At 35.1% G+C, this 24,482-nt stretch overlaps 1 protein-coding gene across 2 annotated transcripts in view; it reads left to right on the top strand.

The window, feature by feature from the left end:
- The window catches only part of LOC128992579 (aryl hydrocarbon receptor protein 1-like), a 149,871-nt gene extending 131,225 nt beyond the window's left edge, over nt 1-18,646 (top strand). The window contains exons 5-11 of one of the 2 annotated variants that reach the window (XM_054416226.1): nt 1,205-1,414; nt 6,875-7,062; nt 8,641-8,747; nt 9,573-9,714; nt 11,593-12,805; nt 15,528-15,629; nt 18,166-18,646. In XM_054416226.1, coding sequence (XP_054272201.1) covers nt 1,205-1,414; nt 6,875-7,062; nt 8,641-8,747; nt 9,573-9,714; nt 11,593-12,805; nt 15,528-15,614 — 1,947 coding nt within the window. In that variant the 3' untranslated portion in view covers nt 15,615-15,629; nt 18,166-18,646. Of the gene's footprint in view, nt 1-1,204; nt 1,415-6,874; nt 7,063-8,640; nt 8,748-9,572; nt 9,715-11,592; nt 12,850-15,527; nt 15,630-18,165 lie in introns of both variants that reach the window. The other variant, XM_054416224.1, reaches the window with a different exon arrangement.
- The last annotated feature ends 5,836 nt before the right edge of the window (nt 18,647-24,482 follow it).

Raw genomic sequence — 24,482 nt, 5'->3', positions numbered from 1 at the left:
ACACTTGTCATCCTAGACCCCGGGGTGCCCAGAACATACTAATCCCCTGTGAACAATACACTATGCTTTTTGTGGCTGTATTTTATGTGGCGTCCTTTATTGGGCGCGGCGCAGCGACGAAGGTCGGGTGTTTTGGTTTTTGGGTCAGTTGAGTAATCGGATTGATAAGTTTAGTCCTTTCCTGTGTGGTGTTACGTTTTGTATTGTATTTCAATACTTAATGTTTTGTTTGTAGAAGTTTTAGATCCGATAATAATCAAAACTATAATCCATATGCGTTTATTACAAAAAATATCAGATTCAATTTAGCAACATGTTTCTAAGTCCACGGATTGTGTAGTGTTTAGTACATGGCGAGTATGGATTAGTAATGACAGTCCGCTCGACCAGACTTTGTATAGACAGGTCCAGGCATAGGTTGTTCATGATGTCTATACACGCAGCCTACGTAATACTCAAGTCTATTGTCCATAGCAAGCCATAAGTCCCCATTATGACCCCAGATGAGATTGGACCTGGTAGAGTAATTGGAAAGTAATTGATCAGAAACAAAGGATTTGGTTTACGATGCGTATGAGAGTACAGTATGTATAAAGTAAACTCTCTAGTATTCAAGTACAGTACTTGTTTGTAGTAAACAATCTCAATTATTCATAGGTATTTATTATTTGTAAATTTTTAGCATTGGATCACAAAAAAGTTGAAAAGACCTCTCTTACCGTCATTTTCCCCTCATCATGCGACCATTTGTTTCTAAGTGTCAAACCTAAAGGTTTATTATCAAGATGAATACCGAGCTATATAAAATTCCTCTTCGTCTCTGGGGATTCGAAGAGTAGCCAAAAAGTGCTCTAATAGATGGACAGCAAAAATATTACAATTTTATTTTATGAAAATGAATGATATCGGACGCCTAGTGTTAAAAATTTAATTTTCCCGCTAGACCTTTATGTAAGTACACAGAACACCTCCACCTTGACCTCCTTACTATGCACTTGCCAATGGCGCATTTGTCTGACATAGAGGCATCGTTATATTTACTTCTACCTTCTCCACCGTCCACCTCCACGTACTCCACCTCAAACTTTACCACCACCTCCACCTTGACCTTCCACCTAAGTCTACCTCGTCTCTAACATCTCCAACTCCAATTCTACCGCTCTTGCTATTCGACTACCCTAACCATAGGTCTACTTGTTGACAGTCGGACATCGTCCACCAGTCGGTGTACGAACTGGTACACTCCGAGGATCGGGAGGAGCTTCAACGTCAACTCATGTGGAACTCCTACCTCCCCGCGGAGTCTGCGGGGTTGACCCTACAGGAGGCGTTGCAGCCGGACAGACTGCACCTCCTGGAGCGATCCTTCACCGTGCGCTTCCGCTGCCTCCTGGACAACACCTCCGGCTTCCTGGTGAGTTGATGGCTTACAAAGAATATTCCTATAGGTTACATTGAAAAGATGAAGGTTGTAACTGTGGAAGTTAAATGTTCCTTAGAGAACTTTTTGTTCCAATGGAAGGTCTCGAACAAGTTGATGCGCTGATAATTAAAAGTTGTGATTGTGAATGTTCTATGGAGGGTTCTTTTGATGTGTTTTGGTCTCAACAACGTCTTGGTAAGTTGAAGCTTGAGGTCATAGAATGTGCCAGAGAAGTCTTATGGCTTCTAATCGAGCTCAAGGACGTGAAGAGAATTGATAAAAAACAAACACATAATTGAATAATGTATCGTCTTTGGCTTACTACTTTTTTTCTAACATCTCAAAAAGTGCCATTTAAGTAAGGAATCACTACCAAATATTATTAACTGTTGGCAATTGCTTTGATGAACGAAACTTATCTAAGAAATTGTGGAGTGGTTTTTACAATGTGTCTTCGAAATGTGTTTACCTATTCCGTGAAAATAATTAAATTTTCAGTACCATCGCTTCATAAAACCTACATCTAAGATGTTAAGATTGGACCTGATTCAAGTCATACAGAGTGTGTCATGTTTTTTCGTTGTAAATGGGAAATTTAGGATTTAATTCTGTGAACACTTGCCTTCAATTTACTGACGCAATTTGCAGGACACCTACGTTTTGTAGGTTGTCGTTTGGTTTTCGGTCAGGGGTTTTGTTTTATTTCCTTATTTTCAAACTGTGTCACGTTACGTACGCCTATGTTGTTAACTAAAATTAAAATTCTCATTGGCGAAATTACAATGTGTCTATTGAAAATACTTTCCTACTTTAGTTTATGTTACTAAATTCATGAAATATGTAACAATATATATTGTGTGAGTTTTAAAGTAATGAAGATAATTAATTTAACAATTTGTAAGACCAAATAAGTGGTTCGGTTCCCTTGTGCTTTAACTTTTAAATGGCCAGGCTTTTCATATGACAACGTTTGGGACATAAGAAACTGCCGAAAGCGGCTTCATGCGTAGGTTTAAAGTGCTTACAGTTTTATTTAATTGGTATTTTATTTTCATCACCCGACGATGATCGTAAAATTATACAACCTTATATCACAGGTGGTGAATTTAATTTACCATTTAAAAGGTTACCCGTGCAAAGAGCAAGCAAAACAACTAGTACAATGCTCGATTTCGAGCAATCCCGAGGCACACTTCGGGTCAGTCCGGTACTGGTCCAAATGGACGTATCGCCGTTTCCGTTAAGCCGCCGCTAATCTCTATAATCTCTCTAATGGCGCATCTCTCGGCGGAAGCGGCGCGAAACCTTCAATCAAACGCTTCCTGAAATGTTTACGCTTAACAGTTTAATTTTTATTTTAAGACGGTCTCGAAATTAGACACGAGTTTTTTGGCCAATTGAACTCGTAGTGTCTTTCAATTTAGATCCAGTATGATGGAGACGGGTAAGTGTAGAGAGTTGTAGAAATGTTTCGTGGCAGTTGTAATCTATGATTTTTCAAAAATTTTTAGGCTATGAAATAAGGATTTCTTAGGAAATGAATTAGTATCTGGTAGGGCTATGTGTTGGGTGGTTGTAGGATGGATATTTTAGCCTAAACCAGGAAACACAACCAATGGAAGAGAGGGGGGGGGGGGGGGGGGCAACCAAAAGTTTCTTCTCCAAACTCACAGAACAGGTTACTTTCCTCCAATTCCTTAACCAGGTCAATTATTTGATTTTTAAAATTCAAAAGTGCAGTGTCTTATGAAAATAGTAAAACGTTTGGTGTACATATGATGAAATGAGGGAATAAAATACATAAAATACTTTATTAATAATTGATGTAAAAAGGAAAGATATTAAAACATTAACACTTCAAACTGTGAACATATTAGAACAACATAATAAAATAACTAAGCAGCTGATATTAAAAGACAAATTAAAAAGATATTTGATTATTTAGCATTAAGCAAAGCAATACTATATAAAATCCTCAACATTCCCCCTTAATCAAACATCTTTTTTTTTTTATTTAATCTGAGTCTTTAAGTCCCAAGTCCGTCACAAAGTTATTAAATTTTTCACGTGACAATGAAATGGTTAAAATATCAGCCGTCATATTTTCAGTTGGCAAATACTTAATTTAAATGCACTTCTTAACCATATTCTTGACCTTTAGCAACAAGACGTGCTTTGAACTTCTCACGATCACCATCTACATTTTTCTTAGTTTTATAAACCCACTTGCGTTTAACCACATTTTCATTCTTCGGACGATCAACCAACTCCCAAACATTGTTCTTAATTAGAGAATTATACTCTTTATCCATGTTATTCATCCATTCTTCTTTAAAATTGTTTTCAATTGCCTCATTGAAATTTTGCGGTTCATCAAAAACATCGACAGCTTGATATGAAACGAAGTCGTTCATCCATAATGGTTTTCTGCGATCACGTTCAGGTCTTTTATCATCAATCAAAGAATTCCCTTCTTCCAAAACTAGCTGTTCATTTTCATCATGTGAATTGTCTAGATAAGAATTTTCATTTTCTGAAACTTCCTGTTCACTTTCACTGTTAGAATGAACAAGATTTTCTTCGTTGTCAACAGATGTTATATCATTGTTTGGTTCTTCCACAAGTTCAGTTGTACTACTGTTTATAACAGTGTATTCAACTTGTCGACTTTCATTTTTCAGGTCATCTTTCACATCAGAGGTATGACATTGGTCTTCTACAAAAACAACATCACGTGCTTTTATTATAGAATAAGGTTTCTTAGGATCAATTAGTCTGTAGCCTTTGGAATGTTCACAATATCCAACCATAATACAAGGCTTTGCTTTTGTGTCAAGTTTCTTTCTGTAACATTTGGGAATATGAACATAAGCTTTACAGCCAAAAACCCGTAAGTGACTTAGATCAACCTTTGAACCAGTCCAAACTTCCTCTGGTGTTGCATCCTTTAAAGCTGCTGTAGGACTACGATTCTTCAAATAGATAGCTGTGTTTATAGCTTCTCCCCAATATCGTTTTCCTAAACCTGAATCTTGAAGTAAACATCTTGTCTTTTCAACTAGTGTTCGGTTAACACGTTCACTTACACCATTTTGCTCTGGAGTGTGAGGTATAGTGGTCTCATGAATAATGCCATTTAAACGTAGAAAATCTGCAAATTGTTTGTTAACATACTCACCCTTGCCATTATCAGTTCTCAAGCGCTTGATTTTAAAGCCAGTTTGATTTTCTACTTCCATTTTGAAGTCTTTGAACTTACTTAAAACTTCATTTTTGTGTTTAAGTAAATAGCCAAAAGTTTTTCTTGAGAAATCATCGGTGAATGTTAAAAGATAAAGAGATCCACCCCAACTTTTAACTGACATAGGTCCACATAAGTCTGAATGAATCAGCTCAAGTAATGAAGTAGCTCTGATACTTTGACCTTTAGGAAAAGATTTTCTTGTTATCTTACCTTCAATACATGCGGTACAAGTATTCTCCTTTTCTGATTTTGAATAATTTACTCCATTAACTAAACCATTTCTTAGTAAATCCATTCCTTTATGACTTAGATGGCCTAATCTACGGTGCCACGTACCTTTGGTAGCAACTGTAAGAGCAGCTGATGAAATATCTTCTTCGAATTCAGAGTGACCATTCAACTTTGTTGGCTCAATTAAGTTTAGTTTATATACACCACCGTCATTCACAGCAGAAATGACACTATTTCCCTCTACTCGACAGTCATTTTCTGAATAAATTCTGCACGAATCTTTGTCAAAAACTACTATTTTTCCTTTTTCTGTAATTTTATTTACAGACAACAAATTAGTAGCAAGTTCTGGTATGTATAAAACATCCTTAACAGTAACTTTATTAGAATTTTCTATATAAAGTTCAATATCACCAACACAATTACTTGTAAGTTTTGCATTATTGGCCACCAAAACTTCCTTCTTTTCAAACTTACCATTTTTCACCACTTGATTACTCATGTGAGTTGTACAACCTGAATCAATTACCCAATCATTATGATCAACTTTGGATGCATAAGATTTTATATTTTCAGTATGGAAAACAGTTGTAAGCAATAGATTGTCATTTTCTTTGTGTTTCCCAACATAATTTGCCTTAGATCTGTGCTGAGAATTATTGCCAAGATTAGGACAGTTATGCTTAATATGACCAGGTTGGTTACAAAGATGACAAATAATTTTCTTCTGTGGTCTAAACTTATCTTTTGCATCTTTCAACTTCTCAATTTTCTTGGCATAAGAATGTTTAGTTACCAAAGCTGATTCACTTCCAGTTGAAGTATTTTCAGACCTCCTAAAATCTTCTTGTAAGAGACGAGTTTTAACAAACTCACTTGAGACAGTTGTTTGAGTAACTTCAATACCCATAATAAGCGGTTCATATTCTGAAGGTAAACCACCCAGAAGTAGCATTGCAACTTCTTCATCACCAACAATGTGATTTATGTCTGCTAACTGTTGAACTAAGGACAAAGTTCCATTTACATAGTCTGCCATTGTGCTAAAATCTTCCAATTTAGTTCTAAGTAAACGTCTTAAAAGACTAAGTCTTCTAACCAAACTTTTGTTTTCAAAAGCATTCTGGAGATTATCCCAAGCTTCTTTAGCAGTGTTAGCATTCCTAACATAAGGATAACAAGTAGGCAAAACATTTAAACAAATTTTTGCAAGAGCCTTTTGATCCCTGTTTTTATCTTTGATTTCAGTATCATTAGATACACAATCCCAAAGTCCATCAATTATTAATGCCATTTTCATTGAAAACTTCCAATTGTTATAATTTGAAACACCCTCTAGACGTTCAACATTACAATTTCCTCCCATTATAATATTTGTCATACTAGACAATCCTGTATAACTTGAGGTAGGTGCAATAGTATGTGTTGTATTAGTGTTTTCTTGTGTAGTTTCCATTTTAGGTCAAACAACATAAAAATTCAGTTCAAGAAATTAGGTAACAAAATATTGTTCATAAGCCTAGAAATCTTACCAAACACAATCAGTCCAGAATTCTTCATTTTAATGTAGTTTTATACATATTGAAAATGAATTAGATCAAAAACGTCTTCTGGGCCCATAACCTGATGAAATGAGGGAATAAAATACATAAAATACTTTATTAATAATTGATGTAAAAAGGAAAGATATTAAAACATTAACACTTCAAACTGTGAACATATTAGAACAACATAATAAAATAACTAAGCAGCTGATATTAAAAGACAAATTAAAAAGATATTTGATTATTTAGCATTAAGCAAAGCAATACTATATAAAATCCTCAACAACATAACTGTCAATTCCGAGCATACTTTTGATTCTACACAATTTACTTTATTCTCCATTACGAGTCATTGTCACAATCTAGAGAATCTGTAAAAACCGCCAAACATTCAACAATTTTAATACAAACTAATTTTTGTATTTTTTCTAGCGCCTCGACATAAGGGGGCGCATCAAGATCCTGCACGGACAGAACCGCAAGACAGAGGAGCCCCCTCTGGCTCTCTTCGCGATCTGCACCCCCTTTGGGCCCCCCTCGCTCCTGGAAATCCCCCATAAGGAGGTCATGTTCAAGAGCAAACACAAACTGGATTTGGCCCTGGTCTCTATGGACCAAAGGTAAGTAGCTAAAAAGTAATCGTTTCAGACTTCAGTGTGAAAGAACAGGTTTGATCAGTGGTATATCTAAAATACAATGTAAGGGGCTTGAACTGCTTTCCATGATATAGTATCATTGACTTTCTCTAATACAAAGTTTGACCGAGCCCACATTTCTGTTGATGGGTTGTGTTGATAGTATAATACTTTAATACTTTCTTATTAAATGACGACCACACAAAGTAGGTATTTTAAGCCAAGTATGAATGGAGATGAGTGTAGGATGAGTGGCGCGATCTTGTAGTCTTGTTAGTGACTAAGGCCGACATTCCTTAGACACAGCTGTTAATTATTAGCCAGTATCTTGTACTTTGGGTTTAACCTTTGGCATATCCAATAAATTTCACTAAATAAATAAATTTCAATTCGCTTTCCACGAAAAGCGTTTAAAATTCTCTCTCATAAATGCTAATGGTGATTCAAAAAGATTAGCCTAGTATTAGCTTTGACTATCAATACTTCAGTATCCAATAGTCAATGGTATTAGTTTCCTTGTAGTAGCAAACCTAGGTACTCGTTAAACCTAATGTATTTTAAATCGATTTAATTGAAAATAAATTCAGATTCAATTCGTTCAATTTAGTTGGCAGGATTGCTGCAGAGGGGGTATTAATTCTGTTGATAGAGTGTGTGAAGATTGTACTAATCAACAAATAACTAAGACAAATTCTGCTTTCACTAAAGTGATCTAAAAATTACTACTACAATTTTCTACAAACAATTATATGTTTGCTGCCTTTAGCATAGTTAAACCTCTGGAATGATACAAATCATTTTTTTTAAATAACATTGACAAAAACAAACATAAATAAATGATAATGGTGATTCAAAAAGACGATTTTAATAAACTAATGAAGTAAACATCACATCATGGACCAGATATAAGCTAATTTGGAATCAAATTGATCTGAAGAGCAAGCTGACTTGGGAGTGTGTGTTGCTGGAATTTTGTTTTTTGTTGCTTCTCTTATTTGATTTGTCAGATGAAGTGGCTCACAGAAGCCCTAGTTGGTAAATAAATTGTACTTTGAATGGTCCAGCATTGTTGAAAAGTTTATCCAAAAGGGTACTGTGTCTACAAAGCGGAGCTAGCATGTATTGCTTACTCTCTCTGGTGGATTTTACTTTTTTAAGACAGAAAAAACAGTACGGTATTTGAATGCTTTACTTTCTTTACTTAAGCCAATTCAACTAAGTTTTTTTCTCACACTTGACACTTAATGTCAAGCACAACAAGACTACCTAAAATGATGACAAATCTTAGAGTGAAAGGAAATTTTTGGAGCGGCAGTGCTTGAAGGAAATGGGATGATATAAGTAAACTCTGGGTTGCATAAAAGGAAACGTTTTCGTCTAAAGGCTTTAATGCAGACAAACAGACTTTTACGTTAATATAGGACATGTTTAAGTAAGAAAATTTAAACCTAATGAGATATTGGTTCGAGCAATCAAGTTAACACACCTTACTGGTTTTGACGAGTGATGGTGTACATTTAATATGATTGTTTTACTTTTGCACTGATGCATTTTTTGTTCCAGGGGGAAAATGCTCCTCGGCTACACTGATGGTGAACTTGCCAACATGGGAGGTTATGATCTAGTCCACTTTGATGATCTCGCATACGTAGCTAGCGCACACCAAGAATGTACGTGGTCTTCATTCTTATTTACTAGTTAAAACTAACTCTACGGATACAAAACAATATGTCAGGGAAAAATAGCAGATTATGTCCAAATCTAACAGAAAATGGAAAATAACAAAAAATATCGTCCATTTTAAATGCGTTGGGATTGAAAAAGTCAGCTTTGTTTACATTAAATATGTGATTACTAAATGTATTATAATTTTTATACTACTTTTAATTCTGCCGATAGACTGTGTGAAGATCGTTTAATAATCAACAATTATTAATTATCAAGATAAATTCTGCTTTCACTTAAGTTATCTAAAATGACTAGGCCTATTAAAATTTTTCATAAATACTTGTATGTTTGCTGCCTTTAGAGTTAAACCTCTGGAATGATTCAAATTATTTATTGAACACAAAAGATATGGTGTACAGGGATATATATCTTGACACATGAGTTTGTTTAAATATTACAATAGTTTGTTTTACATTTAAGCTTTTTAGGGACTTATGTCCCTACAATCCACTAGTATGTTTTATCTCCGATTAAACCTGATGATGTCTGGTGTAAAGAGTCAAAATCAACTACAAAATATGAAAAATAACTCATAAATATTTACCATTGTAAAAATGTACAGTGTACATGTACATATATTTAATATTGTTGCAAGATGTAATTTTATTGGATTAGAAACCAAATAGGGTTTTTTTGTTGTGTTTTGTGCCGATTTAGAACCACAGCTGATTTCTTTCCATACATTGTAAGACAAGTGGATAGTATTCTATCTAACATGTTTTTAAGAGTACATGTAATATGTATGTTTCATCCAAGATTATTTACAGTACTCAAAACTGGGGCGTCAGGGATGATCGCCTACCGGTTCCAAACTAAAGACGGGCAATGGCAGTGGTTACAGACGAGTTCGCGGTTAGTCTACAAGAACTCTAAACCAGACTTTGTCATCAGCACACATCGTCCACTCATGTAAGTCTGGCATAAAATTCCTATGTTCATAAAACGTCATAGGACTATAACTATACCAAATAAAACATAACTATATGTTTCCTTAGGCAGTATATAAAGTAGAAACCACAAAATTATACACGGATGGACAACACACATTCATGGTTTGTTGTAGTTTTGTCTATAACCTGTTCTAAATTGAACTAAGGATTTATTTTCTGGGAAGTTCTAATAAGAGAAAAATGTTTTTAAAATGCAGTATTTTTTATGTATTCATATTTTTAGTATATAGAAGAAAAGAGACATTACTTGTAAAGAGCTTACCTATCCAAGTATATTTATGATTTAATGTGGTAAAATGAAAAACTGGAGTGATTTAAACGTTTCTATTACATGAATTCAGTGTTCTGTTGTATAAAAGTACCGTAGTAATCTTGGCTAGATATAATTTATCAACAACTAGCAGAGTACCCGTCCTTCGTACGGGGTTTGCATATAAGTATAAATGCTTATTGTAGTTATGGAAGAGGACACGGTTTAAGAAAATTTGGTCTTTTAATTTATACGGTATCCTATAGTGTCCTATACAGTATCTACCATAGCCCTAATTTTCTTATAATAGATCATAAACATAAACAAATGAAGTAACTGAAAGAATAATCTATACTATTATAAAGAAGAGGTGGTGTCTGTGTGTGTGTTTGTATGAGCTAATCTCAAAATCTACTGGTCGGATCGGGCTGAAATTTGGCATGATGATAGCTCACATTCCCGATTAACATATAGGCATATTTTTATCCCAAAAAATCCTTCGGGGCTCCGCCCCAGTGGCTCTGGAGTTTCCCATGTTAACCTTATGAGAAATGGAATTAATGAATCTTAACAGCTGTTTCAATTAAACAAGTTGGTTCTGTTCTATGATGTTCAATAGCATTAAAAGTTACAAGGATTACCAACAGGGTTCAGCACTAGCACTATTATTTCTTTTACATTTATGACAACAGCAAAAGGTGAGTGAGCGTAGCGAACGAACTTCAACCTGGAGGCGAGTGAGCGTAGCGAACGAGCTAACCCGAAGGCAAGTGAGCGTAGCGAACGAGCTAACCTGAAGGAAAGTGAGCGCAGCGAACGAGCTCCAACCTAAAGGTGAGTGAGCGTAGCGAACGAACTTCAAAAAGAACCGAAATTTCTTAAACCATGTCCTCACTCATAACTGCTATAAGCATTTGATACTTATATGCCAACCCCGTACGAAGGACGGGTACTCTGCTAGTATACTAATGAAATTCAAATTACATTAACATATGGTTTCACAGCTCCATTTAAGTAATGTTAAATAATGTTTACATTCGGGCTAGTGACATCATTATTTTAAATTTATAATCCTTACCCTCTCTGTTCTAATATTTGTGTAGTATTTAATATGTTTGAACCAGCTGTGTGGAATTATGAAAACAAAATTCATTTGACAGTTCTGCTTGTTTAAATTTTTAAACTTTGTAGGTTTGTTCTTTGTTACCATGGATACCATCAATCAATATTTACTTTTAAATCTCTCACCTCAAATTTTTGAAAGCCCACGGGGCAGAGCCCTAGGACAATATCGAAGCGGGAATAGTTCTATATGTATCCTCGAAGCTGTGTAGCTTCATTTGTGTGCAATTTGAGCCCAGTCGGTTCTGTAGTTTTTGAGATTACCTCATACAAACACACACACACACAGACACCACCTCTTCTTTATAATAGTATAGATAGATAGATATTATAACATGTATTTTTAGTTTAGCACTATTTTGTAAAATATGTACTTAGGTACAAACAGTAGATAGAAAAATATAAAAAAATATTTAAATTCCATTTGCTGAGAGAATTAAACGAGTTGATGGTTGTTGTTTGCAGGGAGGAGGAGGGCAGAGATCTGTTAGGTAAAAGAACAATGGATTTCAAAGTAAGTTATCTAGACGCTGGTCTGACTAACAGTTACTTCAGCGACTCAGATCAGTTGCTCAGCACGTCTACCAACCACTCGAGTCCGTCAAACTCTTCCGTCCTCGGTGGATCAACATGTTCCACCCCCCAACGGCTCAACCGGAGGTACAAGACGCAGTTGAGAGACTTTCTGTCCACCTGTAGGACAAAACGTAAACTGGCTAGTCACCACACGAGTCCTGTAGCTGTGCCGAACACGCCAGTGGGGGGAGTGGGGGTAGGTGTGAGTGTAGGGGTGGACTATATCGCGGACACTAGCGCTGCGGCTGCAGTGGCAGCAGCGTACAACATGTACAGCACGCCGTACCCTGCGACACCAGCGACAGACAACGTCTACATGGGTCACTCAGGGAACTTCCACCAAGGACTGTACGACAATAGGTTCCTCACCACCACAGAGAACCTGTTCCACCAGTACAGACCGTTGGGGACGTATTACACCGAGTACCATCACCCTACCACGCCCTACGTATCCAACGGCTTCCTGGATATCTCGCCGAGAAGTAGCCTTCCGACCTACGAGACTTCTCCTGTACATCAACTTGCAAAGAGTTCCGACTGCGATAAATTATACGGTTGCCATCAGTCGGTGGAACAGAAGTACTCGCCGGTGATGGACACTCGAGGGTACGTCACGGGGAAGTGTTCGGACTACATGACACCCGTAGTGACAGTGCCTCTGTGCGACCTGCAGGGTAAAAAAGGTGGGAAAAGTGTCGATAATATTTCTCCCGTCGTTTCGTCACCTTCGGTTGGGAACGGTTTAGTTACGCCTAAGTTAGAGGACATTAAAAGCGATGTAAATATGTTACATTACACTCCGACGAGCGAAGCGCCCCGTCAGACCGTGTTGATGTGGGGTAGTGGGGGCAACTCGACGTTGAACCACACGCCTACCTCGTCGACCGGGAGTTGTAGGAGTCCTTCGGGAGACCCTGGGACGCCTCTGATGCCCAACGGAGTGTCGTCTCCCTACCTCCAGGACAAGAAGTATGTCCCTGGCAACCACGACCCGCTCAAGTCTCTCGCAGAGATGAACTCGATGAACGAGAGCAAATGGAAGCCGGACACGCCTCCCAGTCCCAAGTACTACCAACAGCACTATAGTGAGAGTGGCTCAGAGGTATGGCCACCACATCACCAGTACTATCCTTACCACCATCACCAGTGAGTGCTATACACTTTCTATGTATATATAGAGTATTAACATCACTATGACCAGGTTGATCTAACAAAATTGTTGTACAGCGTAAGGAATATACACTCTGAATCATCCTAAATTATCCTTGATAAAGTTGACAATTACAAATCATTGTGCAATGAGAAATAAGAAATCTTGCCAAGATAAATTTCAATAAGCTAATTTGTTTTTATTGAAACCATTAGAACTGTAGAATGATTAGGGTGTTTAGATGGACATAATTAATTATTTGAGGAAACAGAGGTGCAATATTTTTAACATTGTAACCGGTGGTTCCTTATGTAGTTATAAAAACATGTATGTTTAAATATTGTATAGGATTTAAAGTCACAGGAAATAATCAAAGTGTTTATATTATACTGAAACACAATCTTAGTCCAGCATTATAAATCGTAATAATATTGTTAGAACATTTTTTTGTTGATCATTTAAAAATGAAAACTTTCTCCTCAAAAATATAAGGGTAAGGTAAGTGGTCATAGTTTTGGAAGATTATTGATAAAACAGCTAGTAGTATTATCTTAATTCATTTCTATACATGTTTTATTATTCAAGGATGTATAACTTACAAAAAGATACAGTAACCCAAATATATACATTTATTTTTTAACATTAAACAAAATATATTTTCCCTTTATATTGCATTATTTTATTTTTCACTTGCTTTACTAACTGAACTGATCAACTAGGATGTTGTAACTTATTTAAACATTAAAATAATCAGAGGAAGAATACTTTTAACTCTAGGTTAACACATCTGCCAATACCAACATAGAGGGTTTTCAAACAAATACCTGTAGTATTTTTACAACATTAAGAATTTGCTGTTTTATCGATAAGTAAAAATCTCACGCTATAACATTGCATGCAGCTTTGCATGATTGATATAATTTCTTACTGCACTGCTCTTATATGAATATTTATGCTAATGAACTTTCTTATGGTACTTTTGTTTAGTTCAAGTTATTGAATTTATGAGGGTGGTAAAAGTTAAGATGCCAATCATGCATATTTAGGTTTAGTAAATATTTTTTCATCACTCTGTATTTGAAAATAGCCCATTCCATACAGCTGAGATCTTCGAAAATCGTCAATTGCCATACACCAAAAACAAAAAAATTTAATCAGCTGGCTTTTCCTGACATAAACATTACTTTCGCTACACAAGCCTGATATCAACAAAGTTACAACGGAAGTTCCCAGTTAGCTTAATAAAAGCGAGCACTATTGTAAACGTGTAAAAAATCATTGTGATAAAATTTTTTACTTTTGCAGTTTGTTGATGTTCAATCAGCTGAATTTTACACTAAAATTAATTATACAGCCCTATTGTGTTTAAATTACAAAAATTTATAGATTACGAAATATCAGACAATTTTTTAAAATTTTGACAAAATAGTTCATTGTTTGTTGTGTTAAAAAGTATCGTTCAATAATTGTCACGAAATTCCCATTTCAGGGTGAGATAGTGTTTTACCATAGACTAAGCAACACAAGTAGACTCCTCATCTCATTGTAAATATTGAAGCTTGTTTTTCGTGTCTAGTTCATGTACGTCCACGCCGATCGCTGGGGTAGACAACATTTTGTTTCTATTATTTTAGGGTTATTTTCATGATTTGTGCTTTACTATTTGGTTATATAACTATGAGACCAGTTATTGCTTATGATTAAATCGTTTTATTTGGTTAAATGAGGTTTTAAATTACTGAAATAACAAGAAACAAATTGTAAACAAAACATAACCTCTACAGTTGGACGTACAGAACTAACAATAAAATTGGCTTCAGCTGTTCCGTAAGGATGACAAATCTACTAAGGGAGTATGATTTATCTATGGTTTTACATACAAGTCGAAAGTAGTGAAATATACTATTGTTATTCATCCAATACATTTACTAGATAGCTCCTAGGAAAGTTAGGGTTGATCAGCTGATGGATTTTATAACATTGTATTGGGGAGTGATAAAGTTGTTTTGTCATTATTTTCTAAATTTGTAGGTATTTTGCCACAGCAAAAATGTTAACTTTACTTAGTAAAAAATTGTTTAAATCTGTGGGATTGATATTATTTAAAAAAAAACCTGCTGAATCTGGCTACAGTATAACTTATTAAATCAGAATAAAAATTTATATAAGAACATGTTTTGTTTCTTAAGTAGTCGGTGTCATTGCTAAATTCTTGGTTTACCAGTGAGAGCAGCGTCAAATCAGTATTTACACTAAGTAAAAATCCAGCTCTGTTTCCCCCATTCTAAGATGGCATGAGACTGCCATTGAGTGTTAATCAACTTTGCCACTGAGAATGCCACGTCTTAGAATGGGCTCATAGTGTATATCGATTTGATACGACTCTCACCGAAAAAACCGATGAATTAAATAATTTGTTTTAAATTGTCCTCAACAATAGATAGATGAAAGCTGTGTATATTTAAAGCTAGGCTACCAATAGATATCCCTATTGCTCAATAGGTAAACAAAGCACCTACGCATCTACCTCACTTGTTAAAATCAGAATGAAAGCTCTACATTTACTCTCTAAAATCAATGATCCCCAGTGATTTCAGAGTGAGAAATGAATGTCTAGACTTTTATACTGTTGATTTATTCCAAATTTCAAAGAATTTAACAGGTTTTTTTGCAGCTCAACGGCAGGAGACCCCCAGATAAACAGGACGGGAGTCCTTTGTTGTCCATCTCTGAGGTGACCAAAACACTCCTGAACCAGTAGCACTATGCAAAACAGGTGAATAAAATGTAAAATTAATGTTAAATATAGACAACACGGATCATTTTTTTATTTATCATTCTTACTTTTGTGATATAAATATTTACACTTTAGATGAGATGTCCACGAGACAGACACACTAGGGGTGTGTATTTTTAGGGGAAAGACAAGTGAAGGATGTATGTTGAATAAAAAAGATGACAGCTTTGTTACCATGGTTCTTTAGGCCTGCAATAATCAAGGAATATAGTCTATAGTTTCAAAGGTTCTTCTAACTTTTCTCAGAATCAATATGGGGATCATCTGATCACTATCCACTCACTCACCTACCCAAATATTTTGATATGACAATAAGATATTAGACTTAAGATAAAAACAGCTCAGTAATAAGAATTTGTGAGTTGACCAATGGCATATAAGTCCCAGAATTAGCCAGGGGTGGAGGGAATGAGGGCTTTGTCCCCAGCACACTGGACAAGCAACTGATCTGTAAAAGATAACTTTATGTTTTGAGAAAGTGGGAGTGGTTTAGGAGCAGGGTGGAGAGGTGGTTTCAAGTATAGAATTGTTAGAAGACCTGAGTATGAACCAAAACATCCTCTGGTGAATTTTCGTGGGAACTGTTTAGTTAAATTATAGAGTAATTTTATCAAGACTGACTTCTCAAAACTACTTGTAATAGAGGTTCTGAGTTACATTGTGATTTAGAAAACAGCCATGTTATTGAGACCGTTTTGATAAAATAATTGTTTTATGTAGCCATTTAACTGTATGTGTAATGGTTTTTTAAGTGCATTTGAAAAGTGCAATTGTAATAATTGAGATTTTCTTGTTATTGAGGGTTGTGTAAACAAAGTTTTTTGGTAGGCCTAGTTCCACAGAGAAGTAAGATACAGAGGAAACACGCTTATGGGATGTCCGTGAGCTTTCAGCTCTGGTACGGTACGTTTTGTCAGACATGTGACTAGCAAGGAAGAGCCTTCCTCCACCATTTGCGTTGTAGTATATGAGAGCAAGAGGGGCGGTATTTGACTAGACACCACTTAGGTGTACAGTAACATGAATGTTTCTTCTGTACACACTGCTTCTCTATGCTAGTTCTAAAAACTCCAGATCCATATACATTTCAATACTGCCCAACACTTAATCTTACAATTATATTTATTAGTATTTGAATGACATCTCAGTAAATGTGTAGGTTACTTATAATTCATATGTATAAAAGTACAAATCAGCGGTATCAGCAATCTGATACACACTTTCTCCCATTAGATAGTCAACAACACTTGTCATGGGTAAGCAGTGGGAGCAACTATTATATTTTAAGGGGAAAATCACAAGAGTTGCAATAACTTTACAACCGTAATTTTACAGCAATTGAGGTTTACAATTTTCAAAGAATTAAAGACCGTACAATAATAAATTTTGATCGAAATCAGTCAAGGTGTTTTTATTATCCAATTTTTCTGTCATTTTATGGGCTTTAAAGGGAAAAATCATATAAATTACGATAACTTTTAAACAGTGATATTTAAAGCAATAGGGGTTGTGCCGTTTTGTTTGGAATTGAAATAACTATATTGTACTAAATTTTAAGCAAAATCGTTCAGGCAGTTTTTGTGAAAAATATATTTTTTCTTATTTTATAGGATTTTTTGGGGGAATCACCATTAAAAATTGAAATTTTAAAAATTGACATTAATAAACAATTTATTAAGCAATTGAGGCGGCTCAATTGCTTTAAAAGAACGCCTGGAGATTAGTAGCCGCGTCTTCCAAATGTCATCCAAATCAGACCAAAGGTATAGTCTGTAGCTCTGTACCAACCCACAAACACAAACACGGACCAGTGGCAGATCTAGCGGTATATTTAGGGGGGGAGGGCAAAATTAGAGTTGAAGCCCTCCCCCCTCAACATCGTCATTGTCTCCAGCGGTTACGGCAAATCCCTGAATAACCCCCGCGGTAGGGGGTAACTGAACATCATCATCGTCCTCCGCTATCACGGCAAGATTATGAACAACTCGCGCGGTACTGTAGACATTATCGTCCATTATCGTAGTCTTCCGTGTTCGCGGCTAAATTCTGACCATCTCCCGCTCCCACAGTCACAGAAAAGTCATCATCGTCTTCGCCGGTTGTGTAGACATTGTCATTGGCAATCGCAGCAAAATTTTGACATTACATGCAGTAAAAAATAAAATTATGCCCGAGGGGGGGCAGTCGCTGCCATCTGGATCCACCACTGACACGGACATACATTTGAAAACATTTTTTTTTTCAGGGGGACCCAAAACAAATATATCCACCCAAATCTCAAACACAAAATTTTGATGAAAACAATATTCTCTCCGTAAATTATATTTTGGGGGAGAATGTAAATAGGTAAGGTACAGGGGTAATAAAAGTTGGATAAGTTTAAAATCCAAATGAAGTAGGTACTGAAGTACTTATGGGTAACTTTATTTAACTAATTGAATAGCTACACACTACTTTTGATACTTATGTTGATGTCCCCCAGACAAAAGTATTTGCTTAAGCTTCACGTATTCAGTTTCAGAGCTGCATCGTCTCCAAGGGAGTGAGCCGGACTAGCCAAAGATCATCCAACGCTTTCTGTAAAATAGCATTCAACTCATCTGAATTTAAGTTGTTGTTAATTTTTTACGAATTGTATATTCTATCGATTATTTGTAAAAAATTACCGATATTTTTTGACCGTTTTGTGTGTTTTCTGTGATAAGTGTTTATGTTTTAGATTAATTATTATTTTGTATTATAGTTCCGATGTAATATATTAAGTTATGTTTGTTGTACATTTGTGTAGCTCTTTACAAGCAATTAAGTATATTCAGTGCTCGATATTTAATATCTTCCTACTAAAGTTTAATCAAAATACTCAAGTTTTTTAAGTGTCTATATTTTGTGCAATTATTTATAAATTCATCTGCTTCAGATTTGTCATGGCTAAAGTAGACTTTCTCATGAATGTGACTTCTTGAATAAATAACAAATAAGCGACTGCTCGTTAAAGAGCACTTGGTGTTTTATTTCACATTCTCGACCTTGCAATTCACCCCCTTAAAGGTGATTTGACAACTAGGAATGAAGCATGTCTCTAATCTAGAATTACAAAATATGAGTTATGGAGCTGGTTTGCCCCAATATTTACCTGTGGTTACACTAAAACAGTATAAAATGTTTTTCCCATGTTGAAATTAAAGCCAGTTTAGGAATGAAAGTGAACGTAGCTACAAACCTCCACAGAGTTATACTGTTGTAGATTACTGATTCTTCCCTTGGCCAAAAACTGAATGTAAAACTTTCTGTAAACTGCGTAGCACCTTTCATGGGTGCCCACAGAGGGGTACTAAAAAGATTGTATACAAACGTAATAACTGAAATGTTCTGCATTTACTTTTATTAATTAGACATTTATTAAAGTTTCATGATGGTCATTACATATAATTTATTTCCAAATAATCTTAAGATACCACTCATACAACACTAAGTATTTAGAAAACAAAACATCAACTTTGGCTGCCACAGGCTTTACTCAACTGTAACTTTATGTTTAACTTTAACTAGCTGTTACCCGCAGGCTTCGCCCCGTTTGACTTCATAAGTATTAATAAATCTATTGATTGCCGTAACAGGTTGGGTGGCATTTAGAGTGGTTTTCATGGTTACTTCGAAGAACAACATTGGACTTAATAAGCTGTCAGGGCAGAGCCCTAGGAGAGTATTAAAATAAAAGATGACCATCTTCATTAAGCCTGTGGTTATTGTCTGTATTCATGGAGAAAAATCTGCTCAATTGGTCAAGTAGTTTTCGCGTTATTGACATACTCCAAACACTCATATACTAGAGAACCTGTTGCTTGAAATCGAGCAATTGTCAAGTACCGGTATTATACAGGAGTTATTTTTAAACTACAGTAATAACAGTCATAATTTTAGATGAGTTTAAAGGATCCGACTTAAAGCTTATGTAACTTATTGAAATACTCACGCTATTTAATAGCGCTTTGAAATAATAAACGCTTCTTGTAAAAATAAATATTTTATCATTTTTAAAAGCCGGCCTTATTTTAGTGTTTTCTACAAATGTTTCCCGACTTAAAGCTGTTACCAGTAAACATTTCTCGCATGTATTTATTTGATCTGACAATATGTATGTTTACTTTACCACTGTGACAACATGATGTGTATATTCCTCATGGCTTTTTTTTACTTCCAAAACAAGTTGCATAGCATAACTGGCAAAAATTATTCATCTCCCCAAGTGATTGTGTAACTGGATTCCTTACTGTGAGACCAGGCCTCTCTTCTACTCTTCTCATAAGTAAAAGATTTCCTATTAATTTTCTCCTCCTCCTGTTTTCAATATTTCTCCTTTAAACTCAAGAAATTTTCTGTTCTCATATAACCATAGTTATGCAAAAATTGAAGATAGTGTCAAAATTTTAGAATATGAAAAAAAGGAGAAAGGATGGATGTAAAAGAAGAATCAGGCCTACATATATATCTAGCAACAAGAAAAAATTAAAGCAACATCCTTAACATAATGCAAACACAAAATTTAAACCCAATTTATGATAAGATCCAAGAATTAAGACAAAATTAATAATTAAAACCATTGGTATAATGATATTCTTAATTATACAATTTTCCAAGTCAAGATAGATTTAGTTAAAATGTGATTGTATTTATTTTCTTTGTTTACATATTAGATTTAATAACATACCGGTAGTGAAAGACTGTGACCATGACCTTAGTGTTAAAATGCATCAGTCATTAAAAATAATTTTAAAAAAAGGGTAGGCCTACTATGGTGTATTATTTATTAACTAGTGTACCTGTTGCTCGAATTCGAGCAATGCTAAGTATTACAGGCATTATTTTAAAACGAATAACAGTCATAATTTCTGATGACTTTAAAATATTTGGCTCAAAGATTATGAAAATACTCAAGATGTACATAACAGATCGATATAATCAACATTTAATTTACTGTAAATAGTGTTTTCTAGCCTTACTCATAGCCGCAATAGGTTTCCAGACACGTGTCCAAAAGCCTAACAGCACGACTCCCTTCCCCATACCGCCCTGAGCGATAGGGATCATTGAGATTCGCTCTAACCTTTCCTCTCCCCTTCATGGGCAAGTTTTCATTCCTTTTCTTTCTTAGTTTTTGTTTGTTTCTTTGTTTTTAAATTTTAACGTCTGTATGTATCCCTGGTTTTTCCTTAGCCTACTTTTCTAAACATTTCAATTGTTTCCTTGTAACTTATCATGTTTTATTTTCTCAACCCTAGACCTATCTTATCCAAGACTTATTCCTGTTCTCTCCTATTTGTCTCTTGAAGTGAACAATTTATAAATACATGACTCGTGGTTTTATTTCTTCACATCTACACACTTCCTCTTCCACCCAGTCTCTTTCTGATGTTAGGTATATAAACGTTCGTTTACCTTTAAAACGTTAACATAAAACACTCTGCTCCCAACGCATTTGCCACTCATCTAAACCTCCTCTCTTCTGTTTCCGATGTAGTCATACCCGCCTCCTTGTCTTCCAAAATCAACAGCTTATGCAGTGATTGTCCAACAGTCCTAAATTGAATGTGAAATCTTCAGGCGGCTGTTGGAAAGCACACTTAAACCCAACACAGAAGGGTACTTGCTGTATTCGGCTATCAACGTCATATTATTTGTATTTCGTTCTCGTCTACCAGTTTAAATTTGTTGGCCTCCTCCTATTGGCCGTCCTGGTCAACGTCTTATAGTCTCGATTATGTCAAAGGTTTTTTTGATTATGTTTTGATTTTGTGCAAAATTTTAGTATAACCAGCTGTTTCAAATATTAGTTTCAATTTGAAAGTATTCATCTGTTCAACTTCAAATGTAAACAAACATTTTCTCCATAAGAATAACATGAGAACTTTGAAGGCCACTGGGGCAGAGCCCTGATGGAATACCAAAGTTTTTGTGTTTGATGGCAAAACTACATGCTAAGACCTTTCTAACGACACCTTGGACATGGTGATCGGTAGCACCACCACTCCAAAACAATTATGACAAAAATATGCCTAGCGTATTAAATATATAGATATTAATTACAGTAGCCCTACACGTGAACAATATCAAATATAATATATATATATATATATATATATATATATGTATAGATTTATATATATAGATTATATATTCATATATATATATATATATATATGTGTGTGTGTGTGTGTGTGTGTCCGTGAACGCAATAACTTGAGTAATTTTCGTCCAATATTTTGATGAAATTTGGTTTAATAAAGGTGTAAGGCAGGATAAACTTGAATGAGTTTGCAAACCAGCATGATCGGACCATGGGAACGGGGTTTTATGGCGTAAAAATTGGTTTTTCTTATTTTTGGCCCTCAAAACTTAAAATTTCTCAATTTCTTGAGACCTTTTTAAAGAGTTTAAAAAAACAAATAATTTAGTATACCAAAGTGTTTGTGTGCGACAATTGGTAACAGAGAAAATTAAAAAAATTGTAAATTTAATATTCCCATTTTATTCTTAAGGAGAATATTGTAAAATGTTGTGGAGTGCTTGTAAATGGATATATATTTAGATCGAACTTGGCAATTTTATTTATTTTATACTAAGCTATTAATATTTTACTAAAAAAACACCTTTTCTTAGATTCCTTGTAGCAGCAAACCTAGGTACTCGTTAAACCTAATGTTATTTAGATAGATTTAATAGAAAATCAATTCAGAAAAATAGAAATTTGCTTAGTCGGTAGGTTTGCTGCAGCGGGGGTGTTTATATTCTTCATGATTTTTTTGCTTGCGAAATAAGTTGCATAGCAGAATAATAATAATAATAATAACTTATAATGATAGTAAATATTATATTCACCTCTCCAAGTGACTGTGTATCTGCATTCCTTATGTCTCTCTTCTAGTCTTCTCATACATATAAGATTTCCTCTTAACCTCCTCCTGTTCTCAATATTTCTTCTTTAAACTCAAAGAAATTTTCTGTTCTTCCAAAAAAACTGTTTGGATTGGTCTATCCTCCTGAATATTAATATTTACTCTCAAGAAGCTGGTGAGTTTCTTTTTATCAAGGCCCCACTAGAAAAAACAGGCCATTCTGCAGGATCCATGTCACACTAGTGGATAGATTCCATTGATAAATTCATTGCCGTTGACATTCCCATATGTTGTAGGTAAATAAACAAGTTGGTTCCTATTTTTAGTGATAAAGTAAATGTGTTACATAGTGGTCAAAGGTTCAACATGCAGTTGTACCTTTGACCAGTGTGGGTGTTGTACTTTTCACCAGCATATCGATTTCAGCCCAAAACAGGTAGAAAAAAACAAATATATATCTTACATGATAGTTTTTAAAATATAAAACCAGATACACAAAGTTGAACTTGGTTCTTTTCATCAAGATTAAAAAATGGCTTAATTTATTTTTTAGGATAAAAGACCACTACAAAATTGAAAAATTCTCTTTGACGTGCTTATCCACTTTATTTGGCAGTGTGTGGAGTTTGGCGACAACCTCCTGTAGGTTCCACAAAACAATGGCTTAATATTAATACATTAACATATATAAAAAGAAAAAAAAAAAACAGTAATAACTATACACTGAATACAGATGATGTGTTGTACCTTTGACCTGGTCAAAGGAACACCGCTATTAAGTTGTCAAAGGTACAACACTAGCGCTTCCCGCCAAACCGCCATTTTATGTATATTCTCAAAAGATATGTAATAATATCAGTTTCAAACATCCAAGAGAAGTTAGAGGATAAACATCAAATAATAACCCCTCACTTTCACTTTTATTTGTAGACAAATGTAAATTTTATAAAACAAACAATATAAGTCAGCAAATGTTTATACTTTTCAGTAGCAAAAATGAATAAACTAAAATATCTTCCAACAATCACAGTTTTTAATCTCCACTCCAATGCAAGGTGAAGTAGTCCTCTGGTGGCTGATCTATGAACTAGTTTCATTAGCTTCCCTATACAGCCTCTAGATTTCACTATATGACTGGTGGTCAAAGGTACATGATGGTCAAAGGTACAACACTATCCCCTACAACCCACTGGTAAGAACAAACAAAAGTGCTGTTGGTGATCATTAAGCACTACACCAGGCACAAGAAAATCGTAATCTTAATAATTGAATTTAAATACTGCAAGTAAGATTCTAATGTGGGACAAGTTGAACAAAATATTGCTCTATATGATGGGCATTTTAAAAGATTTATTTTTATTTTAGTGATTAGCCTATACTTTCAAAATCTTAGTAGCCTATTTCAGAAAAATAATTATAATAGGCTGACTAAAATCATAGATAAAAGGAGTAGACATTGTCAGTTAGCGTAGCGAACGAGCTAACCTAAAGGCAAGTGAGCGCAGCGAACGAGCTCCAACCTAAAGGTGAGTGAGCGTAGCGAACGAACTGCAACCAGAATGTGATTGAGCCATGCGAATACTTATGAAGTTAAACGGGACAAAGCCCGCGGGTACAGCTAGTTTAGGATATTTGCCTATAGAGGGTACAGTTTTTTTTTTTTAGATTTACAGTTTTAAATTCGTTTCAAAATCAACTGCTGTAGTATTCACGGCCACCTTTAAAGGTGGCTGTGGACGCTGTGGTAGTATTCCTACTGATCTTGGGGAAATATATAATCAATGGTATTCCTAACCAGCTGTATATTAACGGCTTTTTAAAACGTACTTTTACTTTTTCTCTCTCATCCCGGAATACTGTCTTTCACTTTTGTCGTCTTGTTTTGTAATGTCATATGGCCAAGAAGATATAAACCATAACCTTAAATATTTTTGAGTTG

This window comes from Macrosteles quadrilineatus, unplaced genomic scaffold (genome assembly GCF_028750875.1).
Source record: "Macrosteles quadrilineatus isolate MER2022 unplaced genomic scaffold, UCM_ALF_1.0 Scaffold_4__1_contigs__length_99947679, whole genome shotgun sequence".
Lineage (NCBI taxonomy): Eukaryota > Metazoa > Arthropoda > Insecta > Hemiptera > Cicadellidae > Macrosteles > Macrosteles quadrilineatus.
Note: the sequence above shows the minus strand (reverse complement) of the source record. Positions and strands in the feature narration are given on the sequence as shown.